Genomic DNA, 27,142 nt, shown 5'->3' with positions numbered 1-27,142 from the left:
TCTATCCCCTATTTTGTAGACACTATAACTTTTGCGCAAACCAATCCATATTTTTTTACCAAAAATATGTAGAAGAATACATATCGGCCTAAACTGAGGAATAAATTTGTTTTTTTGATATTAAATGGATATTTATTATAGCAAAAAGTAAAAGATATTGTGTTTTTTTTTCAAAATTGTCACTCTTCTTTTGTTTATAGCGCAAATAATAAAAACCGCAGAGGCGATTAAATACCACCAAAAGAAAGCTCTATTTGTGGGGAAAAAAAGGATGTCAATTTTGTTTGGGTACAGCGTCACACGACCGCGCAATTGTGGGTGGCTCACTGTGCAGCTCCTCCATTCAGAAAAAAAAGTTTTGCATTCTTTCAAAAACACAGGGCTTTTTTTCAGCTGGAACTTGGTGGAACTCAGTTCCACCACCTCTGGCTCAGGCCCTCTGCTCCCTGCTGACCACTATTACTTGAAAACACAAAAGTCCGGCTTCTATGTTTACAAGTGACAGCTTTTTCCCCAACGGCTCCCACAGATCAGATTTCCTAAGTGGCTTCCACTGAGTGAAGGATGAGGACAAGGGAGATGCAGATACAGGGGGTGCAGTGCAAATGCCAACATCACCACTGGATGATCTCCCCACAGAGAGAGGTGGAGACAACTACAGTATGCGGGGAGGTACTAGAGCTGGCTGGGTGCTTCAGCTTTATTGAGCAACAAAAATAGGGCACTTGGAAGATGGTGGAGCTTTTAAGGAGATGGGGAGAAGATGGGAGCAGTGGAGAGGGATTGCATGCATAAGTCAGAGCTGAAGAGGGGTAAACGTGAGATGTGAATGGGGGATGCAGAGGTAAGCAGCTGTGGAAGAAGGCTGAACTCTGCACTCTGTGTAGTGCACCTCTAAACTCTGCACTCTGTATGCAGCACACCCCTGAACTCTGCAGTCTGTGTGTAACCTCGTCCCTGAGCCCTGCACTCTGTGTAGTGCACCTCTAAACTCTGCACTCTGTATGCAGCACACCCCTGAACTCTGCAGTCTGTGTGTAACCTCCTCCCTGAACTCTGCACTCTGTACATAATGCACTCCTGGTATTTAATGACCCTTGTTAAGACCCTTCCACTGTTAGTGAAATTTGACCACACCCACTATTTGATGCGGTTTGGAGGGTGTGTGTAAGGGAGGGGGGTCGTGATTGAGTTCCTGTACCTATTTTCCGAGAAAAAAAGCCCTGCAAAAACATACAAGGTGTTCTGTGAATGGACAAGCAGCTTATGAATGTCATGATCTCCCCTTGTCTGGTGACAGAGCATATTGTATTCTTTTAAATCTCCTGCTCCTTCTTCTTCTTCTTTTTTTTTTTTTTTTTTTTTTTTTAATGTCAATATTCTTTATTGTATCAAAATAAAGTGGTACAATGATGGCTTGAACCTGTTTCAGTTTCTATCAGTTGGTATCCAATGTTAACATAGCAACAAAGTAATCTGAGAAAAGTATTCTCATTTGCACTATAGACAAAGGTAAAGTAACTTAACCTATTATTATTCATGTACATACAAGATACATTTATCGAAGGGAGAGGAGAAGGGGGGGGGGAGGGAAGGGACGGAAGGGCCATGGAGGAAGGGGGAGAGAGAGGAGGGTCGGCCTGGCACCAGTGTGTAACACACATGTATTAGTGATGCTTGGGTTAGTTTACATTAACCTTGAATCTTAAACAACAGTTTTCAAATCTTGACTGTACACTTAGAATTAGATAGCCATAGATTCCACTTATCTCTGAATGGTGTGGCGGTGAGGTTTGTGATAGCCAACAGTTTTTCCATATCGCATTGGTGGTTTTGGGTAAGAATGGCTGCTAGTAGAAATTGTGTAACCACTACTCGCATATTGGATGGTAGTTCCTGGATAGTCAGGTGTAAGATGGCTAGCTCAGGGTTGGGAGCTATGTGATGGCCACCTATGTCTGACAGTATGGAGAAGATTTTGTTCCAAAATGACCTTATTGATATGCAGGACCATAATATGTGGAATAGTGTACCGGATTCTCTGCACTTTCTCCAGCAGAGGGCTGTGTGCAAGGGGTAAAACTTGGAGAGTTTGATACCAGGAATGCACTACTTTCTGGAAGAGTTGCCAGTGATTCAGGCACCTAGATGAGGTATAAGTGATAGAGAAGGTTTTTTCCAATATGTATCTGTAAAGGTCTTGCCTAAGGTTGCTTCCCATTTGGTAATGGTAGTGGTCTTTGAAAAGGAATCCTGGATATTGAACACTTTATAAAATAGGGAGATCCCTCTTAATGGAGTTTCAGCTTTTTGGAGGAATGTTTGTATCGTTGCTGGTATTTCTAAGTTTAAGGGTAGGGGGTGTTTATGAAGGAAGGATCAAACTCGTAGATAAGTAAAGTGTGCTAAAGGACGAAGATTAAAATGAGAGGAGAGGTGTGCAAAAGTGTGTAGGGTTGTTCCCTGGTATAGGTCTTTCGGTAGGGTAAGACCTTTAGATTCCCATAGTTTCAGGTCAAAGCAGGGTATAAAGTGGTGGAGTACCGATAGAGGGATAGGGAGTTTGCATAGTGACCCTTTAGATGAAGATGAAAGGGGAGTCTCTAACCACATCTTGATAGAGGTTTGCACTGTTGGGATAAGGGAACGAGGAGGCGGGGCTCCTATCTTAAGAGTGATTAGGGTTTATTTAGGATCTTTCAAAAGGAAGAGGGGGGGACTTTATATGAGGCACATATGTGGTGTTCCTCCATCCCTGGTATATGTATATACAAAAAAAGGGGGAAAAATGGGACTTTGAATGAGGTGGCTGACATTGTGGAGGTGAATTGAAACAAATGAAGTTTTATTGATCAAAAACATTATATGAAACAGCAATGTAGCAACCACATAAACTCTGGTCTGCTTAATCATATTAATCCACCCACAAATAACATACAGGTGTGGCATGGATATGAAATACATAGGTAAATAATTCTATTAAATGCATAGCATAGGATAAATTCATATATGTACATTTGACATCTGGACAGCACTAGCAGCAAGAGTATGAAATAAATAGATAAAACAATGAGACCATAATTGATACCTCAAATATAAAAAATTGTTAGTCTATTAAAGACAGAAATCGACATTGTAATTCATTACAGATATGGGTCACATAAGCCCAACGCGTTTCGTGTAAAAACACTCTTCAGGGGCGTATGCTCAATTAATCTATAAGGTATAAAAGAATAGCAACATTAGTATAGTTGTAAATAATATAATGTAAAGGAAAGGCAAGTTAGCCCATCCTAAGTACTTACAGGGAGTCCAATATGGTAAAATGCTGCGACCATGCAACCAAGGCTTCAAACATGGTCCTTCCCGGAAGCTGAGGTAATAAAGCCGTGTGCTGCAGGGCGCATACAACCAAATCCCCCGATGACACAAAAATGTAGGATCTTTATGCAGCGCAGTCTTGGATTCCATGAGTGCCCATGTTTTATGTTTGAGAGGTGTTTACCAATATTTAATTTGGTCTATAATGCAAGCTTTATAATAAGCCATAACATTGGGGACACCCATTCCACCATTCTTCCTATGTCTCGTCATAATGTTGAGAGAGCACCTAGTGGGTTTGTGGTTCCATACATACTGTGTGAAAAGTTTTTGGATGGAAGTGAGAAAGGTACATAGTAGGGGGGTTATTAAGGTGCGGAATAGATAAAAAGGAGTTTAGGGAGAAGTAACATTTTCAGCATCGTTATTTTCCCTGCTATTGAAAGTTTTTGGTTCGCAGAGTTGTTGGGGTGGTGAATCCAGGAAAGGTTTAAAATTGTGTTTATAAAGCTGTGAAGTACAGTGCCTTGCAAAAGTATTCACCCCCCTTGGCTTTTTACCTATTTTGTTACATTACAGCTTTTTCGTTCAATGTTTTTTTAATCCGAATTATATGTGATGGTTTAGAACACAATAGTCTAAGTTGGTGAAGTAAAATTAGAAAAATTTATACATAAAACTATTTTTCAGAAATACAAAAAACTGATAATTGGCATGTGTGTATGTATTCACCCCCTTTGTTATGAAGCCCATAAAAAGCTCTGGTGCAACCAATTACCTACAAAAGTCACATAATTAGTGAAATGATTTCCACCTGTGTGCAATCTAAGTGTCACATGATCTGTCTTTACATATGCACACCTTTTTGAAAGGCCCCAGAGGCTGCAACACCTAAACAAGAGGCACCGCTAACCAAACACTGCCATGAAGACCAAGGAACTCTCCAAACAAGTAAGGGACAAGGTTGTTGAGAATTACAAATCAGGGTTAGGTTATAAAAAAATATCCAAATCTTTGATGATCCCTAGGACACCATCAAATCTATCATAACCAAATGGAAAGAACATGGCACAACAGCAAATGTGCCAAGAGACGGCCGCACACCAAAACTCACGGACCGGGCAAGGAGGGCATTAATCAGAGAGGCAGCACAGAGACCTAAGGTAACCCTGGAGGAGCTGCAGAGTTCCACAGCAGAGACTGGAGTATCTGTACATAGGATGACAATAAGCCGTACGGTCCATATAGTTGGGCTTTATGGCAGAGTGACCAGAAGAAAGCCACTACTTGCAGCAAAAAACAAAATGGCACATTTTGAGTTTGCAAAAAAGGCATGTGGGAGACTCCCAAAATGTATGGAGGGAGGTGCTCTGGTCTGACTAAAATTGAACTTTGAAGAAAATGTCTGGCGCAAACCCAACACATCACATCACCCAAAGAACACCATCCCCACAGTGAAACATGGCAGTGGCAGCATCATGCTGTGGGGATGTTTTTCAGCAGTCGGGACTGGGAAACTGGTTAGAGTTGAGGGAAAGAGGGATGGTGCTAAATACAGGGATATTCTTGAGCAAAACCTGTACAACTCTGTGTGTGATTTGAGGCTAGGGTGGAGGTTCACCTTCCAGCAGGACAATGACACGAACAAACACATGGCTAAAGCAACACTTGATTGGTTTAAAGGGACACGTGTAAATGTGTTGTAATGGCCTAGTCAAAGCCCAGACCTCAATCCAATAGAAAATCTGTGATCAGACTTAAAGATTGCTGTTCACAAGCGCAAACCATCCAACTTGAAGGCGCTGGAACAGTTTTGCAAGGCGGAATGGGCAAAAGTCCCAGTGGTAAGATCTGGCAAGCTCATAGAGACTTATCCAAAGCGACTCGGAGCTATGATAGCCACAAAAGATGGCTCTACAAAGTATTGAGTTTAGGGGGGTGAATAGTTATGCACATTGACTTTTTCTGTTATTTTGTCCTATTTGTTGTTTGCTTCACAATAAAAAAAACATCTTCAAAGTTGTGGGTATGTTCTGTAGATTGATGCAAATACTCAATCAATCCATGTTAATTCCAGGTTGTGAGGCAACAAAACACGAAAAATGCCAAGGGGGTGTATACTTTTGCAAGGCACTGTATGTGGGGTCAGTTGGATGCCTAGAAATGATAGCGTGTGAGGGGACCAAAGAAAAGGACATCTTTTTGTTAAGGTCAATTGCAAAGAGGTAGGCACATTAATACCTAGAATTTGGGACTTTGTTGCATTTTTAATTTAAAGTAGGACACAGCACTGAACTCATCTAGTATTTTCTGTGTCAAAAAGTATGAGCATGACATTGTTCGCAAAGAGACTTATTTTATGTTCAGTTCCTGCTATAAGGAGGCCTGTAATGTCAGGGTGGGATCTAATACTTTCCACTAGTGGTTCCATGAGAAGTGTAAAAATTATAGGTGATGGGGGCATCCTTGCCTAGTCCCATTCGTATTGGTTTGGAGGTGATCCCCGAAGCAAGTATGGTGGCTGATGGGGTGGAATATAGGGATAGTATAGCGGTCTGCAACCATCCTCCAATGCCAAACGTGTCAACTACTGACTTGAGATATCCCCAGTGGACCCTATCAAATGCCTTCTCCATGTCCAAAGAGAGGAGCAGAGAAGGTGCTTGAGAGGATCCAGCCTAGGAGATTAGATTGATGAGTCATCTATTTCCATCTGGGGCTTGACGGCCTGGGACAAAGCCCACCTGGTCAGGATAGATAAGGTGTGATAAAATTTGTTGCAATCTAAATGCTAAGAGTTTGGCAAAGATCTTCACATCCGTATTGAAAAGGGATATGGGCCTGTAGTTAGCAGAACAGGTGGGGTCCTTGTTGGGTTTGAGAATCATTACAATCACAGCTCTCAACATTTCGGGAAGGAAAGTACCAGAGGAGGAAGCAAGATTGAAGATGGATTGTAGATGAGGGGCATTTATAATATTCGTTTGAGAAACCATGGTCTCCCGGGATTTGTAATAACCTAACAAATTTCCTGGGTTGTGGCTGGGAAATGGGCTTGGGAAATGGACTTGAGTTGATCGTCAATAAGGTTAGGAAGCTTCAATTTGTTCAGAAAACTATTTATAGTTCAGGAAAGGGTTGGGGAGTAGCCTTATCGCTGCGGAGGTCATAGAGAGATTGATAGTAGTCTGCAAAGGTATTGGCAATATCTTTGGGATTAAAAAGAGTTCTATGGGATAGGGGGTGAGTAAGGGCAACTATTGTTTGCTTAAGCTGTTTCGCTTTGACTTTTTTAGCTAACCAAGTTCCTTCTTTGTTATGCAGGCCATAATAGTTAGCTTTAAGATATTTGAGGTGGTTTTCAAATTTATAAAGGAGCAGGGACCTTAATTTTTGTTTCTCCTGAAGAATATCATTCGTTAGACAGGGATTTGGGTTGGCTTAATTATCTTGTTCTTTTACGGCTATAGAGTGGAGCAAATCTTCAATCTGCCTCTCCCTCTGTTTCTTTTTATATGAAGACAGTTTAATTACTATACCCCTCATATACACCTTGTAGGTATTCCATAAAGTATATCTACTAAGGGTAGATATCTAGGGTATCATTATACATAAAGAAGTTATGATGTTCTTGCATGATCTTTTGGTACAATTGCGTGTTCTCCAAAAGGGACGTGTTCAGTCTCCAAAATGGGGGGGGTAGGTCACGAAGTTTGTTGTCAAATTCCAGTGTAATTGGGGCATGATCTGACCAAGAAATTGTATCAATGTCAGCATGGAGAACATTTTGTAAAGACGTTTTTTCAGTTAGAAAGAAGTCAATGCAGGAATATGAAGCGTGTGCAGCAGATAGAAATGTAAAGTCCTTCTCAGACCCATGGAAACAGTGCCAGATGTCATATAACTCATGCTTGTGGAGTAAAGGGACGATGGAGTGTTCAGGTCTTCTTGTGGAGGTCCATGGTTGGGTTTAGGATTGTGTTGAAGACTCCCCCGATGATCAGGGTTCTTGGCAAGCAGTGGGGCTAGGAATCTTCTCTGTTTTGTGTTTGGGGCGTAAAGGTTGACTAGTGTGAAAACCGCTTGGTTTAGTTCACTGATGAGGATGATGTATCGTCCCTGGGGATCCTAAATAGTGCGAATGTGGCGGAAGACAACAGAGTCCCTGATGGCAGTAAAAACCCTGCATGCCTTTTTGGGGCCATTGGCCAAGTATAGGTGAGGAAAGTGTTGGAAATCCAGTCTCTGGCATTTGTTGGCAGCAAAATAAGCTTTGTGAGCAAAAATTATGTCTGCTTTGAGGAAGCAATCTTCCTTTAACAGTGCTGCAAGTTTAAAGGGGCTATTGAGGCCTTTAGAGTTCATAGACATAACCCTTAGAGGCATGTTGAAAATTTGTTATAAGCTATGGTGTTGCCGTATAGAACTGTGTTGTATTGAGGAAGAAAATGAAAAGAGTACCTGGTGGGTGGGAATTTCGACATCCAAGGAATGGTGTCTTATGCAGTAGTCTTGTTCGGGTAGCTCACTTCTGACGTGTTAGGTGAGGCTCCACAAATCCAAAAGGTAGTGCATTAGCTGGTTAGGTCCATATGTGGTGTTCGCAGCATCTTGATTGGTGACTAAAAGGGTAGAGAGCGCTAAAAAAAAGGGGGCAGGTGGAAAAAAAAACAGAAACAAAATATATAAGAAACTCCTGGCAATGCAGGCACAATGTGTAGCCCAAGCTGCTGTGGTATCGTGGGGGGTAAGCAAACTGGCAGTGCTGAACTGTGACAAAAGAGAACAAACCGGGTGGTTGAGCTCCCAGCCTCACGCTAATGCGAGAGGTATGGTGGCAGGGAGACGCCTATGTAAGGACAAAAGGGCCATGTTAGGACCATTCAACTTGCAGAGGTCAGGAGAGGACGGAGCTGGAGGCTGCGCATCTGGAGAAGTTGCCACTGCTTGAATAGTTCAATGCCTTTTTCCACACTATATATAGGGTATGTTTTGCCATTCCAAGTGACAAGCAGTTTAGTGGGGAAACCCCACTGATAGACGATGCTATTGTTGTTTAAGATTTTTGTAAGTGGAGTGAGTTTCTTCCTGTTTATCGATATATCTGTGTATAGGGATATACCAATGAATTCTTATGGAACTGCCGGGTTTTGTTTGGCCACCGCCATAACACGTTCTTTCACATGGTAATAGTGAATGCATGCCAAGATATCCCTGGGCACAGTGTCAAGTAGAAATTTGGGTTTGGGTATGCGGTGGGCTCTATCGACAGACAGTTCAATCTCACTCAGGAACAGTATGAGGGCCTTTATGAGGCGCTGAACAAAATTGGTAAGCTCATTTGGGGGTATGGATTCAGTTATTCCCCTAAATTTAATGTTGTTCCATCTCGAGCAGTCTTCTAAATCTGCCATTTTGTTTTGAAGGCGTTGAAGCTAAGATTCCTGGTCAGCGTATGCATCAACAAGATCATTATGTACGGAATAGAGATCTGCCATCTTGGATTCTAAGTGCTGGATTTTATCAGTATGTGTTTGAACCACATCATTCAAGGGAGTAAACGTATCTGAAAAGTCACTGAATAAGGTTCTCCTGATTGAGAGGAGCATATTCTTCATAGTGTTTTCCGAGATAGTTTGCTCTGTGGCTGGGAACAACTCTATAAAGGTCTCTGGCTTTTGTAGCCTGCATAGACGCCTGTGAGAGAGCTCCTCAAGCTGGGTGTTAGCCTGTCTCCCTGCAACGTGGTGGTCAGACTGTATGCGGGCCGCTCCGCCGGAGCTAGGGCCAGCACCATTTTGCCTACCCTGTGGTGGAGCCACCGGGTAGAAGTCCATGAGGCGCTGGGATGGTTTATTTGATTTCCGCCACTTAGTCATCTCTCCTGCGGGGAGCCGGATCGTACCTCAAAGTGCCTCTTCCCGTCTTTGCTGAGCGTTGCTGAGAGTGTGAGGCTACAGGAGCTCTCAGTTATGCGGCCAGCTTCTCTGCCGGCCAGACCTCCTGCTCCTTTTTAAGGTTCACAAGTCTGTGTCTGCATTTTCACGTGTTTTTTTTATGTATGTTTTACCATGCATTTGTAATGTGTTTTTGTGCACTATGCATTTTTGTTTGTCCAATGAAAGTCACATAAAGTAGAGGTTGCTGGGGGTGCGGGCTTTTTTTTTATGTGCTAAAACGTATTAAGAAACAAATTAAAATTGGTGTTACATGTGTTTTTCGTGCACTGCCTTTAAGGTCAGAAACACAAGTTAAAGTCATTGTAAATTCCTGTTTAAACCACTTTAAGACCGGGCCTATTTGTTAAACTTGTTGTTTAAGTTAAAAAAAAAAAAAGTTTTTTTTGCTAGAAAATTACATAGAACTCCCAAACAATATATATATATATATATATATATATATATATATATATATATATATTTTTTTTTATAACACCCAGAATAAAATGGCGGTCGTTGCAATACTTTTTTGCCAGACCGTATTTCCGCAGCAGTCTTACAAGCGCGCTTTTTTTGCAAAAAAATGCACTTTTTTTTAATTAAAAAATAAGACAACAGTAAAGTTAGCCCAATTTTTTTATATTGTGAAAGATGATGTTACGCCGAGTAAATTGATACCCAACATGTCATGCTTCAAAGTTGCGCCCGCTTGTGGAATGGCTACAAACTTTTACCCTTAAAAATCACCATAGGCAATGTTTAAGAAATTCTACAGGTTGCATGTTTAGACTTTCAGAGGAGGTCTAAGGCTAGAATTGTTGCTCTCGCTCTACCGATCGCGGCGATACCTTACATGTGTGGTTTGAACACCGTTTTCATATGCGGGCGCTGCTCATGTATGCATTTGCTTCTGCACACGAGCTCTGCAGGACGGGGCGCATTTACATTTTTTACATTTTTTATTTTTTTTATTTTACCCTTTTATTTTTAATTATTACACTGTTCTTTAAAAAAAAAAAAAAAATGTGTCATTTTTATTCCTATTACAACATCCCCTGTAATAGAAAAAAAGCATGACATGACCTCCTAAATATGAGATCTGGGATCAAAAAGCCCTCAGATCTCATTTACACAAAATGCAATTATAAAAATGTAATGTCATTTGAAAAAAAAAAATTTGCTTTAAAGTGGAGTTCCACCCACTTTTACAACTCTTCAACATCCCTCACTAAACTGTACACTGTAAACAAATTGGATATTTTTTTATTTTTTTTCTCAGCACCTACTGTATATCTGCTGTGTTCATTTTTCACTTCCTCCTCCCTGGCCGCGGCCCATCGCATCATTTCCTGTTTGCAATGCCTTCTGGGAAGGAGCGGCAACTTCCTCTGAAACTGCCGTTGCTATGGAAACCTGACCTGAAACCTATTACACTGCTTGTGCTGCACTGAGCATGTGCGAGATCTGCAATGATGAGATCCAGGAAGAAATACAGTCTGGCTTCAGATGCCCACACTTAAGATGGCCACGGCCTGCTGTAAGTTTATAAAATAACAAACTACTGCTATAAACTAACAAAACAGACCTTAGTTTACAGACTAACTTTAATAGAATACATTAAGCTTGTGTATTATAGGGGTATTTTTATTTAAAAAGTATAATTATGGCCGGAACACCAATTTAAGAGCTATGGGCTATTCCGCTCTGCAATGGTATGGAAATGGGTGGGGCCATCTTCCCCTCACTTCCCCCCATCTCCATACCTAACAGAGAGAAGGACGCGATCACCTCCGCTGCCGGCGGCTCCGGTAAGCAGCGGAAGGCATCGGAGAGCGGCGGGGGCGCCCTCTCCTGCCGCCAATAAAAGGGATCTGGTGCTGAATCCGCCACAGAGACCAATTTTATCTGAAAGCAGACTGCCCGCTGAAGAAGAGGATACCGGGGTTATGGTAGCTAGCAGCTCTCATAACAACGATATCCTTCTTCAAACAGCCGACATGTAACGACGGCGAGCGATCCATAAGTGGTTAAAAAAATAAATAACAAACATGTTCTACCTACCTGCTCTGTGCAGTGGGTTTGCACAAAGCAGCCTGGATCCTCCTCTTCTCGGGCCCCTCTTCTGTTCTTTTGGCCCTGCCCTCCTGTTGAGTGCCCCCACCGCAAGCAGCAGCTACACCCAAGCCGAGTCACAGCTCCCTGTGTCCATTTAGACAGAAAGCAGTGACCCGGCCCTGCCCCCCTTCTCTTCTGATTGGCTGACTGATTTTGATCGACGGCGGCAGGATCAATCGTGCTGTGCTGCTGTCTCAGCCAATGAAGAGGGGAGTCCCAGGCATCTTAGACACTCCTGCAACATTGCTGGATAAATACAGGCTCAGGTAAGTATTTGGGGGGCTGAAGGGAGCTGCTGCACACAGAAGTTTTTTTTTTATCTTAATGCATAAAAAAACTGTTTGCCATTACAATCCCTTTATTGCACCAAAAAAGCACCAGTACTATTTTTACTTTTGCATTTTGCATTTTGCATCTTTTGCATTTGCGGTGGACGTGATTGAACAGACCCCAAAGAAAAGAATAGCAATCCCCTTGCCTTGCATTACGGCGTGCTTAGAAATGTCAATAGAAATCTCACATTTGTGAACAGGGCCTTCTTAATGAACCTCATCCAAGAGGGAATCCTGTTTGGAGTGCCATTGATATGAACAAGTACCAAAAATCAATGCCTTGTATAAGTTTACGTTCTTTGTCTGCTAGGTGTCATTTGAATCATTAAAGCAGAACTCCGGCTAAATTTTTTTTTTTCCTTGTCCTTGTTAATCTCCTACCTTCACCAACTTTGCCATCCATGTTCTTCTGAGCTCTGTAGTTCCTCTGTAATAGGCTGCTGAATTTGCTGAAAAACCATTATTGCCTGCTGATATCCTGTTTGTAAGACCGCTGGCTGCTATCCCTCTCCTCAGCTCAGCCAGTGGTCTGGCATGCCCCCTTGTAGTCCTTTGAAAGCCGAGCAGGAGGAAGCAGACATGTTGTGGGCAGATGGGGTCTCACAGCCCCCGGTCTGTGCCGCCCATGGTAGAGGTGTCCTCCTTCTCTTCTCTCCTCCCTTCTCCTCCTCTGCTCCCTGACAGTCACCGCCCCCACTCCACCTCCACTCCACCCCCCTCCACTCTATCCCTGCCACACCGCCCCCCGCCGCCGTCCGCCTGCTATCTCCGTGCAGAGCGGGGATGATTATCATCAGTAATCCCTTGTATGACACAGGGGGGATCTCCCACAGTCTCAGGTATTGTATACGAGAACGCCCCGCCGTTATTGCACAGTGTGCTGTCAATCATAATAATAGCAGGGGGCGGGGCATCAGCACTATACCTGACACCTCAGGAGATCCCCCCTGTGTCATACAAGGGATTACTGATGATAATCATCCCCACTCTGCACTGGTGGTCCCTGACATGCTGGTCCTATGGTGGTCAATGACATGCTGGTCCTATGCTGGTCCCATGGTGGCCCCTGACATGCTGGTCCTATGGTGGTCCCTGACATGCTGATCCTATGGTGGTCCCTGACAAGCGGCACTGGTGGTCTCTGACATTTGGCACTGGTGGTCCCTGACATGGTTGTCTCTAACATTCGGCACTGGTGGTCCCTGACTGGTGGTCCCTGACATTCAGCACTGGTGGACACGGATAAGCTGCACTGGTTTGTATTTATATTAAATGCATTCATTTTTTTAATTGAATTTAAATGTATTTATTAAATGCATTAAATTGATATTATATTAACATGCCTTTATATTAAAATGCTTTGTATTTATAAGGCTGTAACCTATCATACCGTGTGTTATGTATGGCTTGCTGGCTGCAGAATGAGGGGTGTGATTTATGTTGAAGTGGGCGAGTTCACATTTACATGTACAAGCCTAGTGTACCTCCCACATTCACTCCCATCCCAAGTATTCATGGGAAATGTAGGCTGATTACAGTTAGAGAGAGAAGAGGATGTGCTGCAATCACTGTTCTAAGAAATCCTCCCAGCCAGAAAAGACGAAGCATTTTTTAAATCAGAAAACTGACTTCCTGAAAATTCAATCGGTCATATCTCTTAAACAGTAAGAAATTTCACAAATGTAATAACTGTTTGGTGTTTTGTGCAGGGGAGGGGGGGTGTACTAATAGGGGATTTTTTGAAAATCCCGGAGTTCTGCTTTAAAGTCTCCAGGGATCATTCAGCTTGAGCACCCTCTATTGGCTCTAATGCTGGCCATATATGTAACAAGTGTGCTAGCATAAGGCCCATGTCACACTGGCAATACGTAGCTGCTGCCACTCTGCCCAATGGAAATCATTCCCTCACTGGCCAGAACAATTCAGAATCTTGATCACTAAGGATGGAGCAGCAACTGGGCAACTTGTTAGCTGGTTCAAGAGTAACTGCATAGGAGGTTAGTGGACTTATCCACTTATCCGTATGTCTCTGGTGAGTTAGTATCAGTGACAAGCAACAAAATCTCTAGTCTGAATGCAACAGCATGGTCACCTTGCTATTTTTTTACAAATACAAAATGTTCCTTAGCTGTATCTAATAATAGAGAACTAACCTTGAGTAAGCATTCATGTACTTGGGAATGTAGACAACATTACAGATCTCTCTTGATTTAATGGTGAATTCCATGCATATACAAAAGACACAAATTAATCCTGCCTTTATAAATTGTATCTTTACAAACGCAATCATTGTTTTTAACTGTAATTTAATTTTAAATTTACCTTAATTTTACTTGGTTGCAGTTCTTGTACAGCAAAGCTCAGTCCAATGGGTGGAGCTAATTGGGCATGCCCAATACAATGTCTACTGGGTGAACTGGTACAATCAATCAACCCCTGTAGCAATAATTAAGTCATTATACAAAGCTTTTTTTTTATAAATAAAACTATGTATATGTTTTAACATGTTGTAAACTTAATAAAAATCAACTTTTTTATGTATCAGTTGTTTCCCAATTGTCTCTACGGTACCATTAAAGTCCGCTATGGCCTCAATATAAAATACTTTCTATAAAATTGATAGGACGAAGGTACCTTTTCTTGTGTAGTGTATAATTCTAGGCACTCCATTAAACTATTTAAGTCGGGGGTCTCAAACTGGCGGCCCTCCAGCTGTTGTGAAACTACAAGTCCCATGAGGCATTGCAAGGCTGACAGTTACAAGCATGACTCCTTCAGGCAGAGGCATGATGGGACTTGTAGTTTTGCAACAGCTGGAGGGCTTCCAGTTTGAGACCCCTGAATTTTAAGCCATATATAACTATTTAAACCCAATTTACATATACATTTTTAATATTCTTTTTTTTTTATATAGTTCTACACATGATATGACTGTATTTTTTGTTATCTTAGATTTACTGGTCCTTTCTGTAAATAATATTTCTAAATTATTGAACTGTTAGTTGATAAATATACCCAAGAAGGAAGTCTCCTTTCAACGCTGTACATTAAAAAAAAATACTTTATAGAGAGAAAAGAGATTCATTCTTTTCCTAGACTTGCGCATAAAAAAAAGATTGTCTAAAAGAAAGTTATTGTTTTCAGCCCTCACACATGTTTGTGAAATGTGATTGATATTTATATCTTGACTGCTTGCAAGGAAGAACAGGTCGATCAAGGTTAATCCTTGTTTTAATGGTATTATACTGAAAGTGATATTTGGCCACTCTTGGAAACACGTTCTGTAGGGATTATAATTAAATATTATATTGGGCTCCTTTTCATTTATTAAAAAGAAGACAGAAATTAGTAGAGAAATAAAAATGTACCGCATTTCTGTTGGCACCGTTCATGCTTAATAAAACAATTCTAGAGCAGAAAGTTTCTTACATTAAATTAGATTCAGCTTTTGCAGAGAAGAGTTATACATCTTTAGAAGTTTTATCCGTCTTCTTTTTGAGAAACAAATAACTCAATATCTGTTATACTGTAAAAATGGCCTCTGTGAAACCTTGATTTAATACATTTAATTGAATTGCTTGGGGTATGGTAGTTCTTGAGAGGTGATGGTATCTATCCAGCTGGCACTTAGTACTTAGACTAAGGCTTGTGGTAATCTGCGATCATCAGTTGTCTTGTTTCTCCTACAGGTGCAGCTAAAAACCACTGTATCAAGTCAGTATGTCATTCGAACTCAGCCTACTAACACTTGTCTATCAACTCTGGAATGTGCTGCTATTGCCTTATCAATAATGGAAAAAAACACTGCAATTCAAGAGGTGGGTAGTAAAGTGGGCTTGTCATACAACAATAAAGACATGTTTGCTTGTTAATATTACATTTTATTTTACTTTCATTTCGATTTTTGTTTTAAGCAATGTAGTTGATGCGCAGTTTTGCTATTAAACCCCAGTCCTATGACATTCCTGTGCCCCCTATTAAAGATAAATTCAAGGTACGGCTATATTATACATAGTTACTTTGGTCCAGCTTGGACCAATGTAACTATGTATATACCACACGTGGCCAATGCCCCTGGAAGCTCGAAATCACTGCTGATGACAGATCACATATTTTACTCTCTTGCTTACTTCACTGCGCACAACTACCACAGATTATCAATTAGTCAAAGAAAAATCCAGGCATAGCTATAGTATATATAGTTACATTGGTCTAGCTTGGACCAATGTAAATATGTACAATATATGCCATATCATATCAATCATATATGTGATTCCCCTGGAAACTATAAATCACTGAAGAAGACACCGCTACTCCAGTGAGCTCCATATGCTTCCAGATCCTGTAACGAGGGGCTGCATTCCTGCGGATCCCAGTACTCTGGGACCGGTGATCATGTGATTGTTATGCGATCACAATGTCAACAAAGCTGTTATGAATCAATATGTTTCATAACTGCTTTGCTTACTTTACTAGTGAGCTGTGATTGGACCACAGCTATCACATGGTACCTGGGCCAATCACAGCACCCTGTACCATGTGATTAGCTGTAGCCAATCACAGATCACTAGTATTCACAGGTGTCATGAATTTAACCCATTCATAACAGTTCAAAGCATTGCTGGTACAATGATCTTCACTCCAGATAAGTGAATAATATAGCTATACCTGGAATTTTTCTTTGACTAACTGCTAATCTGTGGCAGTTGTGTGCAGTGAAGAGTGAAGAAAGCAAGGGACCATCAGCAGTCACATTATTTCATTTATAAAAAGGACTTTGGAAAAAAAAAAACTTTAAAAAAAATCTGCTGGGATACAAATAGTTAAACCTTCAGGAGTTGTATGTCACCTCATGAATCACTGCTTGTTCTTTGCAATTTACAATTTCATTGAAGCCTGGAAGTATAGCTTTCTCTATATTTACCGCGATCTGACAGGAGACTTGCAACTCTCCTACACACTAAGCTATCCTGTCATTTGTCTGTCCCTTCTCTCCCCTTGCCCTTTTACAAAATGTGCTGTATTCTGTGAATCCATTCAGAAAATACAAAGCGTTCTGTGAATGGCCAAGGGGAGAGGAGGGGCTGACAAAGATGGCTTGTGGATAGGAGAGCCGCAAGTCTGCAGTTGGAGGGTTGAAAGTATAAAGAAAGCTATACTTTCCAGCTTCATTTAACCACTTAAGGTGCACCCTATAGTAGTTTTACTGCTACAGGGCGGCACCTGTGCGCCGGATCATGTATATATACATGATCCAACACCTCCGGGTAGGGGGCACGCATGATTAAACACAGGGGAAGCCGATCGGTGGGTGAACGGTACCCAATGTCCTTCGGCACCGGCTGATCATTAGGCAGAGAGACTGAACTATGTAAACAAGGGCAAGAAGGAATGGAATTTGTGTCCCTGCAAAGCAGGGAATAACTTCCATCTCTTACCCTAGTAAAAGTACCTCCCAAAGTGTAGTAAGACTCTGGCTAGGCACACAGTTAACCCTTAGTTCACCCCTGATGTTAACCCCTTCCCAGGCAGTGTTATTGTACAGTGACGGTGCATATTTTTTTTTTAGCACTAATCACTGTATTAGTGTCACTGGTCCCCAAAAAGTGCCAGTGTCAGAATGTCCAACGCAATATCGCAGTCCCGCTATAAGTCACTGATCACCGACATTACTAGAAAAAATAAAATAAATAAAAATATCCCATAGTTTGTAGACGCTATAACTTTTGCACAAACCAAACAAGATACACTTATTGGGATTTTATGTAGCAGAATATATATTGACATAAAATTATGAAGAAATTAAATTTTTTTCTATTGGATAGGTTCTATAGCAGTGATGGCGGACCTTGGCACCCCAGATGTTTTGGAACTACATTTCCCATGATGTTCAGCTACACTGCAGAGAGCATGAGCATGATGGGAAATGTAGTTCCAAAACATCTGGGGTGCCAAGGTTCGCCATCACTGGTCTATAGCATAAAGTAAAAAATATTGTTTTTTTGTTTAAAATTGTCAGTATTTTTTCATTTATAGCGTAGTTGGGTACAGCATTTCATGACCATGCAATTGTCAGTTAAAGTAACGCAGTGCCATATTACAAAAAAATGGCCTGGTCATGAAGGGGGCTAAATCTTCCAGAGGTCAAGTGGTTAAATTGTAAAGAAAAGGCAGTGATTCAGGTGGTGGCATATACCACATTACACTGAATAAAAGAAAACAAAAACATCACAAATTTTGTGGAGTCCTTCTTTAACTTACATATCACAATGTTTTCTCTCCATAGGTCTGTACCTAAGACATGTTTTGTTTTGTGACCAATTTCAGCTTAAAAATGTTTTCTCTCAGGGAAAAAAACGAATTCCTGCCCTTCTACTCTACTATATATTGCAAGTAAAGCTAAAGTAACAGTCTTGCCTAACAGCACAAGTGTCCTCAAACAGTCTTGTACTGCAGGGGAAGAGACGCCTGACTTAGATCACGTCTGTTACCAAGTGCTAATTATTGAGAGCACTGGGTCTAATTCTGTTACTGATTGAACTGCGCAGCCATATTTAGACACCCTGCTGTAATAAGAGAGGGGAGATAAGACTCTAAACATTGTGGATGTTAGTGCAATGTTTCCCTGACTGCATGTTTACAGTGCCTTGAAAAAGTATTCACACCCCTTGAAATTTTCCATAATTTGTCATGTTACAACCAAAAACGTAAAAGTATATTTTTGGGATTTTATGTGATAGACCAACACAGTATTCAGCCCCCCTGAGTCAATACTTTGTAGAACCACCTTTCGTTGCTATTACAGCTGCAAGTCTTTTTGGGGATGTCTCTACCAGCTTTGCACATCTAGAGAGTGACAATTTTGCCCATTCTTCTTTCCAAAATAGCCCAAGCTCTGTCAGATTGGATGGAGAGCATCTGTGAACAGCAATTTTCAATTCTTGCCACAGATTCTCAATTGGATTTAGGTCTGAACTTTGACTGGGCCATTCTAACACATGAATATGCATGGATCTAAACCATTCCATTGTAGCTCTGGCTGTATGTTTAGGGTCATTGTCCTGCTGGAATAGGAACCTCCGCCCCGTCTCAATTCCTTTGCAGAATCTAACAGGTTTTCTTCTAAAATTGCCCTGTATTTGGCTCCATCCAGCTTCCCATCAACTCTGACCAGCTTCGCTATCCCTACTGAAAAAAGCATCCCCACAACATGATGCTGCAACCACCATGTTTCACGGTGGGGATGGTGTGTTCAGGGTGATATGCAGTGTTAGTTTTCTGCCACACATAGTGTTTTGCTTTTAGGACATAAAGTTCAATTTTGGTCTCATCTGACCAAAGCACCTTCTTCCACATGTTTGCTGTGTCCCCCACATGGCTTCTCACAAACTGCAAACAGGACTTCTTATGGCTTTCTTTCAACAATGCCTTTCTTCTTTCCACTCTTCCATAAAGGCCAGATTTGTGGAGTGCACAACTAATAGCTGTCCTATGGACAGATTCTCCCACCTGAGCTGTAGATCTCTGCAGCTCCTCCAGAGTTACGATGGGCCTTTTGGCTGCTTCTCTGATAAATGCTCTCCTTGCCTGGCCTGTCAGTTTAGGTGGACGACCATATCTTGGTAGGTTTGCATTTATGCCATACTCTTTCCATTTTCGGATGATGGATTGAACAGTGCTCCGTGAGATGTTCAAAGTTTGGGATATTTTTTTACAACTTAACTCTGCTTTAAAATTCTCCACAACTTTATCCCTGACCTGTCTGTTGTGTTCCTTTGCCTTCATGATGCTGTTTGTTCACTAAGGTTCTCTAACAAACCTCCGAGGGCTTCACAGAATAGCTGTATTTATACTGAGATTAATATACACACAGGTGGACTCTATTTACTAATTAGATTAGACTTCTGAAGGCAATTGGTTCCACTAGATTTTAGTTAGGAATATTCAGAGTAAAGGGGGCTGTATACAAATGCACGACACACTTTTCAGATATTTATTTGTAAAGAATTTGGAAAACCATTTATCATTTTCCTTCCACTTCACAATTATGTGCCACTTTGTATTAGTCTATCACATAAAATCCAAATAAAATACATTAACATTTTTGGTTGTAACATGACAAATTGTGGAGTATTTCAAGGGGTATGAATACTTATTCAAGGCACTGTATTTATATACACTATATTACCAAAAGTATTGCCTGCTTTACAAGCACATGAACTTTAATGGCATCCCAGTCTTATGCCCCGTACACACGGTCGGACTTTGTTCGGACATTCCGACAACAAAATCCTAGGATTTTTTCCGACGGATATTGGTTCAAACTTGTCTTGCATACACACGGTCACACAAAGTTGTCGGAAAATCCGATCGTTCTAAACGCGGTGACGTAAAACACGTACGTCGGGACTATAAACGGGGCAGTGGCCAATAGCTTTCATCTCTTTATTTATTCTGAGCATACGTGGCACTTTGTCCGTCGGATTTGTGTACACACGATCGGAATTTCCAACAACGGATTTTGTTGTTGGAAAATTTTATCTCCTGCTCTCCAACTTTGTGTGTTGGAAAATCCGATGGAAAATGTCCGATGGAGCCCACACACGGTCGGAATTTCCGACAACACGCTCCGATCGGACATTTTCCATCGGAAAATCCGATCGTGTGTACGGGGCATGAGTCTGTAGGGTTCAATATTGAGTTGACCCACCCTTTGCAGCTATAACAGCTTCAGTTATTCTGGGATGGCTGTCCACTATGATTAGGAGTGTGTCTATGGAAATGTTTGACCATTCTTCCAGAAGCGCATTTGGTGGACGAGAAGGCCTGGCTTGCAGTCTCCGCTTTAATTCATCCCAAAGGTGTTCTGTCGGGTTGAGGTTAGGACTCTGCAGGCCAGTCAAGTTCCTTCACGCCAAACTCATTCATTCATGTCTTTATGGACCTTGTTTGTGCAGTGCTTTGCAGTCATGTTGAAACAGGAAGGGACCATCCCCAAACTGTTCCCACAAAGTTGGGAGCATGAAATTGTCCAAAATGTTTTGGTATCCTGCCACCTTAAGAGTTCCCTTCACTGGAATTGAGGGTCCAAGCCGAACCCCTGAAAAACAACCCCACACCATAATCAACAACCCCACCCCAAACCCCTCTACCAAATGATTTGGACCAGTGCACAAAGCAAGGTCCACAAAGATGGAGGAGCGAGTTTGGGGTGGAGGAACTTGAATGGCCTGCATAGACTCCCAATAATTAATAGACAGTGCTGCGCTATAAAAAAACACAATTAATAATAAAAGTGTAAAAATGGTAATCAATAAACGTATGTTGCTGAAAGTTTAAAGATAGTATCTGTGATTGATTGAAGTGAGTTAAAAAAATCAATACATCAACAGTCCAAAAATCCAAAAATGCTTGTGCTTTCCTCCATCAGTCTCACAGGCTGCTCACCTCACATCTGAGTCAAATCAGCAGTGTTCCCCTCTGGGGATAATAGAGAAGGCTAGTGTGGTGCTGGCAATCACTTTCCTCCTCCAAATCGCTTATTCAAATGGGATAAGAACCCCGATCATCTCACCAAATTTGATGGATATGCAAAACAAGGAGGGTAGAATCTAGTACTCTCCGTTTAAAATGTTTAATAATATATTAAAAAGGTAAGGTATAAACTCACAAAGATGGCACTGTAAGCTGTGCAAGCTGGAAACACATTTCAGACACAATAGGTCTCAAGATGGCGGCGATGCAACATCAATACGCAGGCTCCGTCCCCTAGACACATATCGTCAAAGTATTGAGCATTGAGTAGGGGTTCACTTTATACCCTGCATAGAGTCCTGACCTAAACCCCATAGAACACCCATGGGATGAATTAGAGCAGAGACTGCATGCCAGGCCTTCTTGTCCACAAATTCGCTTCTGGAAGAATGGTCAAACATTCCCATAGACACACTCCTAAACCTTGTGGACAGCCTTCCCAAGGGAGTTGGAGCTGCAAAAGTTGGGCCAACTCAATATTGAACCCTATGGACTAAGACTAGGACGCCATTAAAGTTCACGTGCGTGTAAAGGCAGGTGTCCCAATACTTTTGGTAATATAGTTTCTGTATAGACCTGTTTTTCTCTTTTGCCATTTCACAATATTTTTTCTATGCTCCTCAATGAACTACTGCTAAAGAAAATATGCATAATTCTTGGTTTGTATTCCTATGTTTATCTTATAATTATTGTATCCTCTTACTTTTCAACTCAGAATTTATAGGTGAAAAAGAGTTCTGAGTGCGCAGATTTTTAATCAGAATAGCTAACATTTTGAGAAAGCTGCCTGCCTTACCATCACAACAAGGGTCAAAAATGTGTTCTTGCTGTTAGGTAAAACAGACAATCACAGTCATTATTTCAGTCACTTTAATAGGTTAGAATTTATTTAGAATTTAGGTTTAAGTGATGAAGAAGAACCCGCACCCTTAAGTGAAAATGTCCAAATCGGGCCCAAAGTGTCAATATTTTGTGTGGCCACGATTATTTTCCAGCACTGCCTTTGGGCATAGAGTTCACCAGAGCTTCACAGGTTGACACTGGAATCCTCTTCCACTCCTTCATGACGACATCATGGAGCTGGTGGATGTTGGAGACCTTGTGCTCCTCCACCTTCCATTTGAGGATGCCCCACAGATGCTCAATAGGGTTTAGGTCTGGAGACATGCTTGGCCAGTCCATCACCTTTACCCTCAGCTTCTTTAGCAAGGCCGTGGTCGTCTTGGAGGTGTGTTTGGGGTCCGGAGGAAGGGGATCATGCTCTTCTTCAGTATGTCACAGTACATGTTGGCATTTATGGTTCCCTCAATGAACTGTAGCTCCCCACTGCTGCCAGCACTCATGCAGCCCCAGACCATGACACTCCCACCACCATGCTTGACTGTAAGCAAGACCCACTTGTCTTTGTACTCCTCGTCTGGTTGCTGCCACACATGCTTCACACCATCTGAACCAAATACGTTTATCTTGGTCTCATCAGACCACAGGACATGGTTCCAATAATCCATGTCCTTAGTCTGCTTGTCTTCAGCAAACTGCAAGCTTTCTTGTGCATCATATTTAGAAGAGGCTTCCTTCTGGAATGACAGCCATGCAGACCAGTTTGATGCAGTGTGTGGCGTATGGTCTGAGCACTGACAGGCTGACCCCCCACCCCTTCAACCTCTGCAGCAATGCTGGCAGCACTCATACGTCTATTTCCCAAAGACAACCTCTGGATATGATGCTGAGCATGTGCACTCCACTTCTTTGGTCAACCATGGCGAGGCCTGTTCTGAGTGGAACCTATCCTGTTAAACCGCTGTATGCTCTTAGCCAGCGTGCTGCAGCTCAGTTTCAGGGTCTTGGCAATCTTCTTATAGCCTAGGCCATCTTTATGTAGAGCAACAATCCTTTTTTACAGATCCTCAGAGAGTTCTTTGCCATGAGGTGCCATGTTGAACTTCCAGTGACCAGTATGAGAGCGTGAGAGCAATAACACCAAATCTAACACACCTGCTCCCCATTCACACCTGAGACCTTGTAACACTAACGAGTCACATGACACCGGGAAGGGAAAATGGCTAATTGGGCCCAATTTGGACATTTTCACTTAGAGGTGTACTCACTTTTGTTGCCAGCAGTTTAGACATTAATGGCTGTGTGTTGAGTTATTTTGAGGGGACAGCAAACTTACACTGTTATACAAGCTGTACACTTACTACTTAACATTGTAGCAAAGTAATTTCTTCAGTGTTGTCACACGAAAATATATAATAAAATATTTACAAAAATGTGAGGGGTATACTTACTTTTGTGAGATACTGTATTTTTACTATCCTCAGCTGTCTACTGTAAGACAGAACAAGTTATGGAATGTTGACAATGTAGTGATAAGAGTAGAAGTTGCGGTAATTGTCCTGGGAAATATGGGATCGCAGGGCAGTAGCTCAGGGTGAACGTACAGTAGGAGACAAAAGCGGGAACTGTAGAAATTCAGAGTTGGCAATTTATCTTTAAGCAATTTCCTGTATTGATTTATTTCTTCCTATCATAATTTATTTGGCAGACTATTCTCCGTCCTCTCCAAGCTCTATGCTCCTTCCAACTACAGCACGGTGCTCAGATTCATCACAGCAAGGAACATCTGCTTAAAAGTGGCCAGTATAAGAAGCCAATACCAAAGAATAAGAGGAAACTAAAGAGGATGCAGCTTCTAGTTAACAACATTAAAATTTAGCTTTTCTTATAATGTATACTGATTCGTTAAGCAACCTCTATTTTTTTAAACATATGTCAATGGTCTCCAGAATGTTATTTTGTTATAAAACATCTTACCTCAAACTATAAATTCAGTTTTAGGTTAATAAGAACGGTCTTGGTGTAAAGCTATTTTTTTCCTATGCAATTAAACTTTATAGATGTTGGAAAAAAAAAAACATTAAAATACCTGTTTTGCAGAAAAAGGTTTCTATGGTTAGTGTTCACATGAAAAAACTGCCCAAGGTTTGTTCCCATAAAGACACTAGTCTGTGCAGAAATAGAGGACCAGAGTTCAGGCAGAGTTACTGATTGGCTGTTTCTGAACATCTGTCCCCTTATCCCTTTATGGCATATTACTTGACCAATATCTGGGACTAAGAGCCTTTTCCTTAAAGGGTAATTCCAGTTTTAAATAATAATAAATAATCCTCTTGATGTATATGGCATTCTGTAGATAAGCTACCTGTACTGTTTGCAGTCCTCATTGTCCTTCAGGTGCAGCGCTGTCCCAATGTATCCATCCCTGTGATAAAGCACTTTTCTTCCTTAGATACTGTACACCACGCTCTTCGGCTTGTGTACAGTATCCCTATGCAGCCCAGTGCCAGTTAAGTTCCGGAATCCCTATTAATACCGCCCTCATTGCTATGATGCGCTGTGTGGGAGCGGCCTCCGGGACGCTAAAGCAATCTGCCTGTTTGCCAGGAGTGTGTGCGGGAGCACGGCCCCCTGCTGACGAGTGCTTGTTGCAGAGCACCGATCATACAGCAGTGTCTGTACATGGTGCTCTCCTCAGCAGTTTCCTACCAGTTCCCATAGATCAATGACATGATCCCTACACACACAGAGACCCCCTAACCTGACTACAGAAAGGAGACAGCCGAGACAGCACTAATGCCGTGTACACACGGCCGGACTTTTCGACCAAACTTGTCTGACGGAACGAATCCGTTGGACAAGTCGACTGTGTGTGGGCTTCATCGGACCTGCAGCAGACCTTTTCTGTCGAAAATGTGACGGACTTTAGATTTAGAACATGTTTAAAATCTTTCCGACGGACTCGAGTCCAGTCAAAAAATCAGTTCATCTGTATGCCAGTCTGACGGACGAAAACCGACGCTAGGGCAGCTATTGGCTACTGGCTATGAACTTCCTTATTCTAGTCCGGCCGTACGTCATCACGGTCGAATCCGTCGGACTTTGGTGTGATTATGTGTAGACAAGTCCGATTCGACGGAAGTCTGTCGAAAGTCCGTCGAAAAATCCAACGTGATTCAATCTGTCGAAAGTCCAGTCGTGTGTACACAGCATAAGAGCCCAGTGTCCGTCCACAGAACATTAAACATCTCCTCGGGGAAAAAGCCGTGCATGGCAAACCCCGCCCCTCCTGGGATCAGTGCCCTAGCTCTGCAGCCCTGATCACCCTTTGTGTTGTGTCCTTGGTTGGGAGGATCGAGAGATCATCCTGTGTGTGGATGCAGGATGATCTCTTCTGAGTGCAAATCAACTGCATAAAAGAATATTGGACCACCGTACAGTACACACACAGTTGTGAGTAGCAGGCCGCCTCTCTCTCTCTCTCTCTCTCTCTTTCTTTCTCTCTCTCTCCTGCCCTCAACACCTCTCACCTCCCCCATCCCCCTCCCCTTTCACCATCTCTCTCTTACTTTCATCTCTCCTCCCCTCCCCCCCCCCTTCCCCCCTCTTCACTTCTGTCTCTATCCCTTGACCCCCCTCTTCACCTGTTAGTAATAGAAGTAATTCAGGTTCTCAAAAAAATGTTCTGTCAGCAGCTTTTTCCATGTTCTCAATGTTTTTATTTAAAATAACAAGCATGTCATACTTCCCTGCTTGGTATTGTTTTTGCACAGAACAGCCCCAATCCTCCTCTTTTGGGGTCCCTCACTGGCATTCCTGGCCCCTCCCTCCTGCCAGGTGCTTGCTATGGGGCACCCAAGCAGGCTCACTCCCGAGCCACTGCTCTGTGTGACCATTCACACAGATACGGATCGGCCCTGCCTCCCACTCTCTCCTCATTGGCTCACTGGCTGTGATTGACAGTAGTGGGACCAGATGACGTTCGGAGGCCGGGTGTGACGTTTTGATGTTACGTCTGGCCTGGCAGATGTAAACACTGCTGTGTACTCAGCTGAAAAGGCTGAGAGCGCCTTTTTTCGGTCTTTCCAGCATAGAGGAGAAATGTGGGGTCTTATAGACCCTACATCTCTCCATAAAGAGGACCTGTCATGCCCTATTCCTATTACAAGGGATGTTTACATTCCTTGTAATAGAAATAAAAGTTATCAAAAAATTTTAAAGGTAAAGTATGAAAATAAAACAATAAAAAAAAAAAATTGAAAGCGTTCCCGTCCATGCGTACTCGCAAGCAGAAGCGAATGCATACGTACATCGTGCCCACATATGTAAACGGTGTTCAAACCACACGTTGGGTTAGGTTGTTGTGTTTTGCTGTAGGACTGCTTTAAGTTTGAAAACAAAATGTTTAATATTTTATTCATTGTTACTTTATGCCATGTTTTTACATACAACGTATATAGTTTATGTTTTAAGATTTTTTTTCCCATTGATATACATAATAAATGCAATTTTTGTTCCCATCTTAACAGCGTGTTTCATATTCACATATTAGTTAAAATATGTTTTTTTTTAAATGTTTATTTTCTGAGAAGACCCCACTAAAGTGCAGCCTTTTCTTCGATTCACCCCACTAAAGTGCATTTAATATCAAGGCCTAGGGGAACTGTACTGCAAAATTGCTCTTCATGTTTTCATTGTCTCCTTTCAGGCAATAAACGATGCCTCTTATGGATTGTCCAAACCTTTCCCCTTATTTATTTTATTTTCTCTCATTTCTGTCTCATGCTTCATTGCTCTGTTTTTGTCAGACATTAAAATGTCCCTTAAGGCCTGATGCACACTTATGCATTTTTAGTGCTTTTTGCATTCTGCAGCTTTGCACTACAGTCCATTTAACATGGTTTCCTATGGAACACTTTCTGTAGTGCAAATCTGCAAAATGCAAAATGCACTAAAAATGCATAGGTGTGAATCAGGCCTAAGAAACAAAAATGGGGCAGGTGTGTTTGTATGTTTCTGTATTTTCAGATTCTTTAATGGATAACTCCATTCTAACATATA

The 27,142-nt window shown here is 41.8% G+C and overlaps 1 protein-coding gene across 2 annotated transcripts in view; it reads left to right on the top strand.

Moving 5' to 3' along the window:
* Positions 1-26,717, top strand: part of DTWD2 (DTW domain containing 2) — a 463,405-nt gene extending 436,688 nt beyond the window's left edge. For both annotated transcript variants that reach the window (XM_073624664.1, XM_073624665.1), the window contains 2 exons: positions 15,397-15,525; positions 23,790-26,717. In XM_073624664.1, coding sequence (XP_073480765.1) covers positions 15,397-15,525; positions 23,790-23,960 — 300 coding nt within the window. In that variant the 3' untranslated portion in view covers positions 23,961-26,717. The remainder of the gene's footprint in view (positions 1-15,396; positions 15,526-23,789) is intronic.
* Positions 26,718-27,142: the final 425 nt, after the last annotated feature.

The sequence above is a fragment of the Aquarana catesbeiana genome, linkage group LG01, assembly GCF_042186555.1.
Source record: "Aquarana catesbeiana isolate 2022-GZ linkage group LG01, ASM4218655v1, whole genome shotgun sequence".
Classification (NCBI taxonomy): domain Eukaryota; kingdom Metazoa; phylum Chordata; class Amphibia; order Anura; family Ranidae; genus Aquarana; species Aquarana catesbeiana.
Note: the sequence above shows the minus strand (reverse complement) of the source record. Positions and strands in the feature narration are given on the sequence as shown.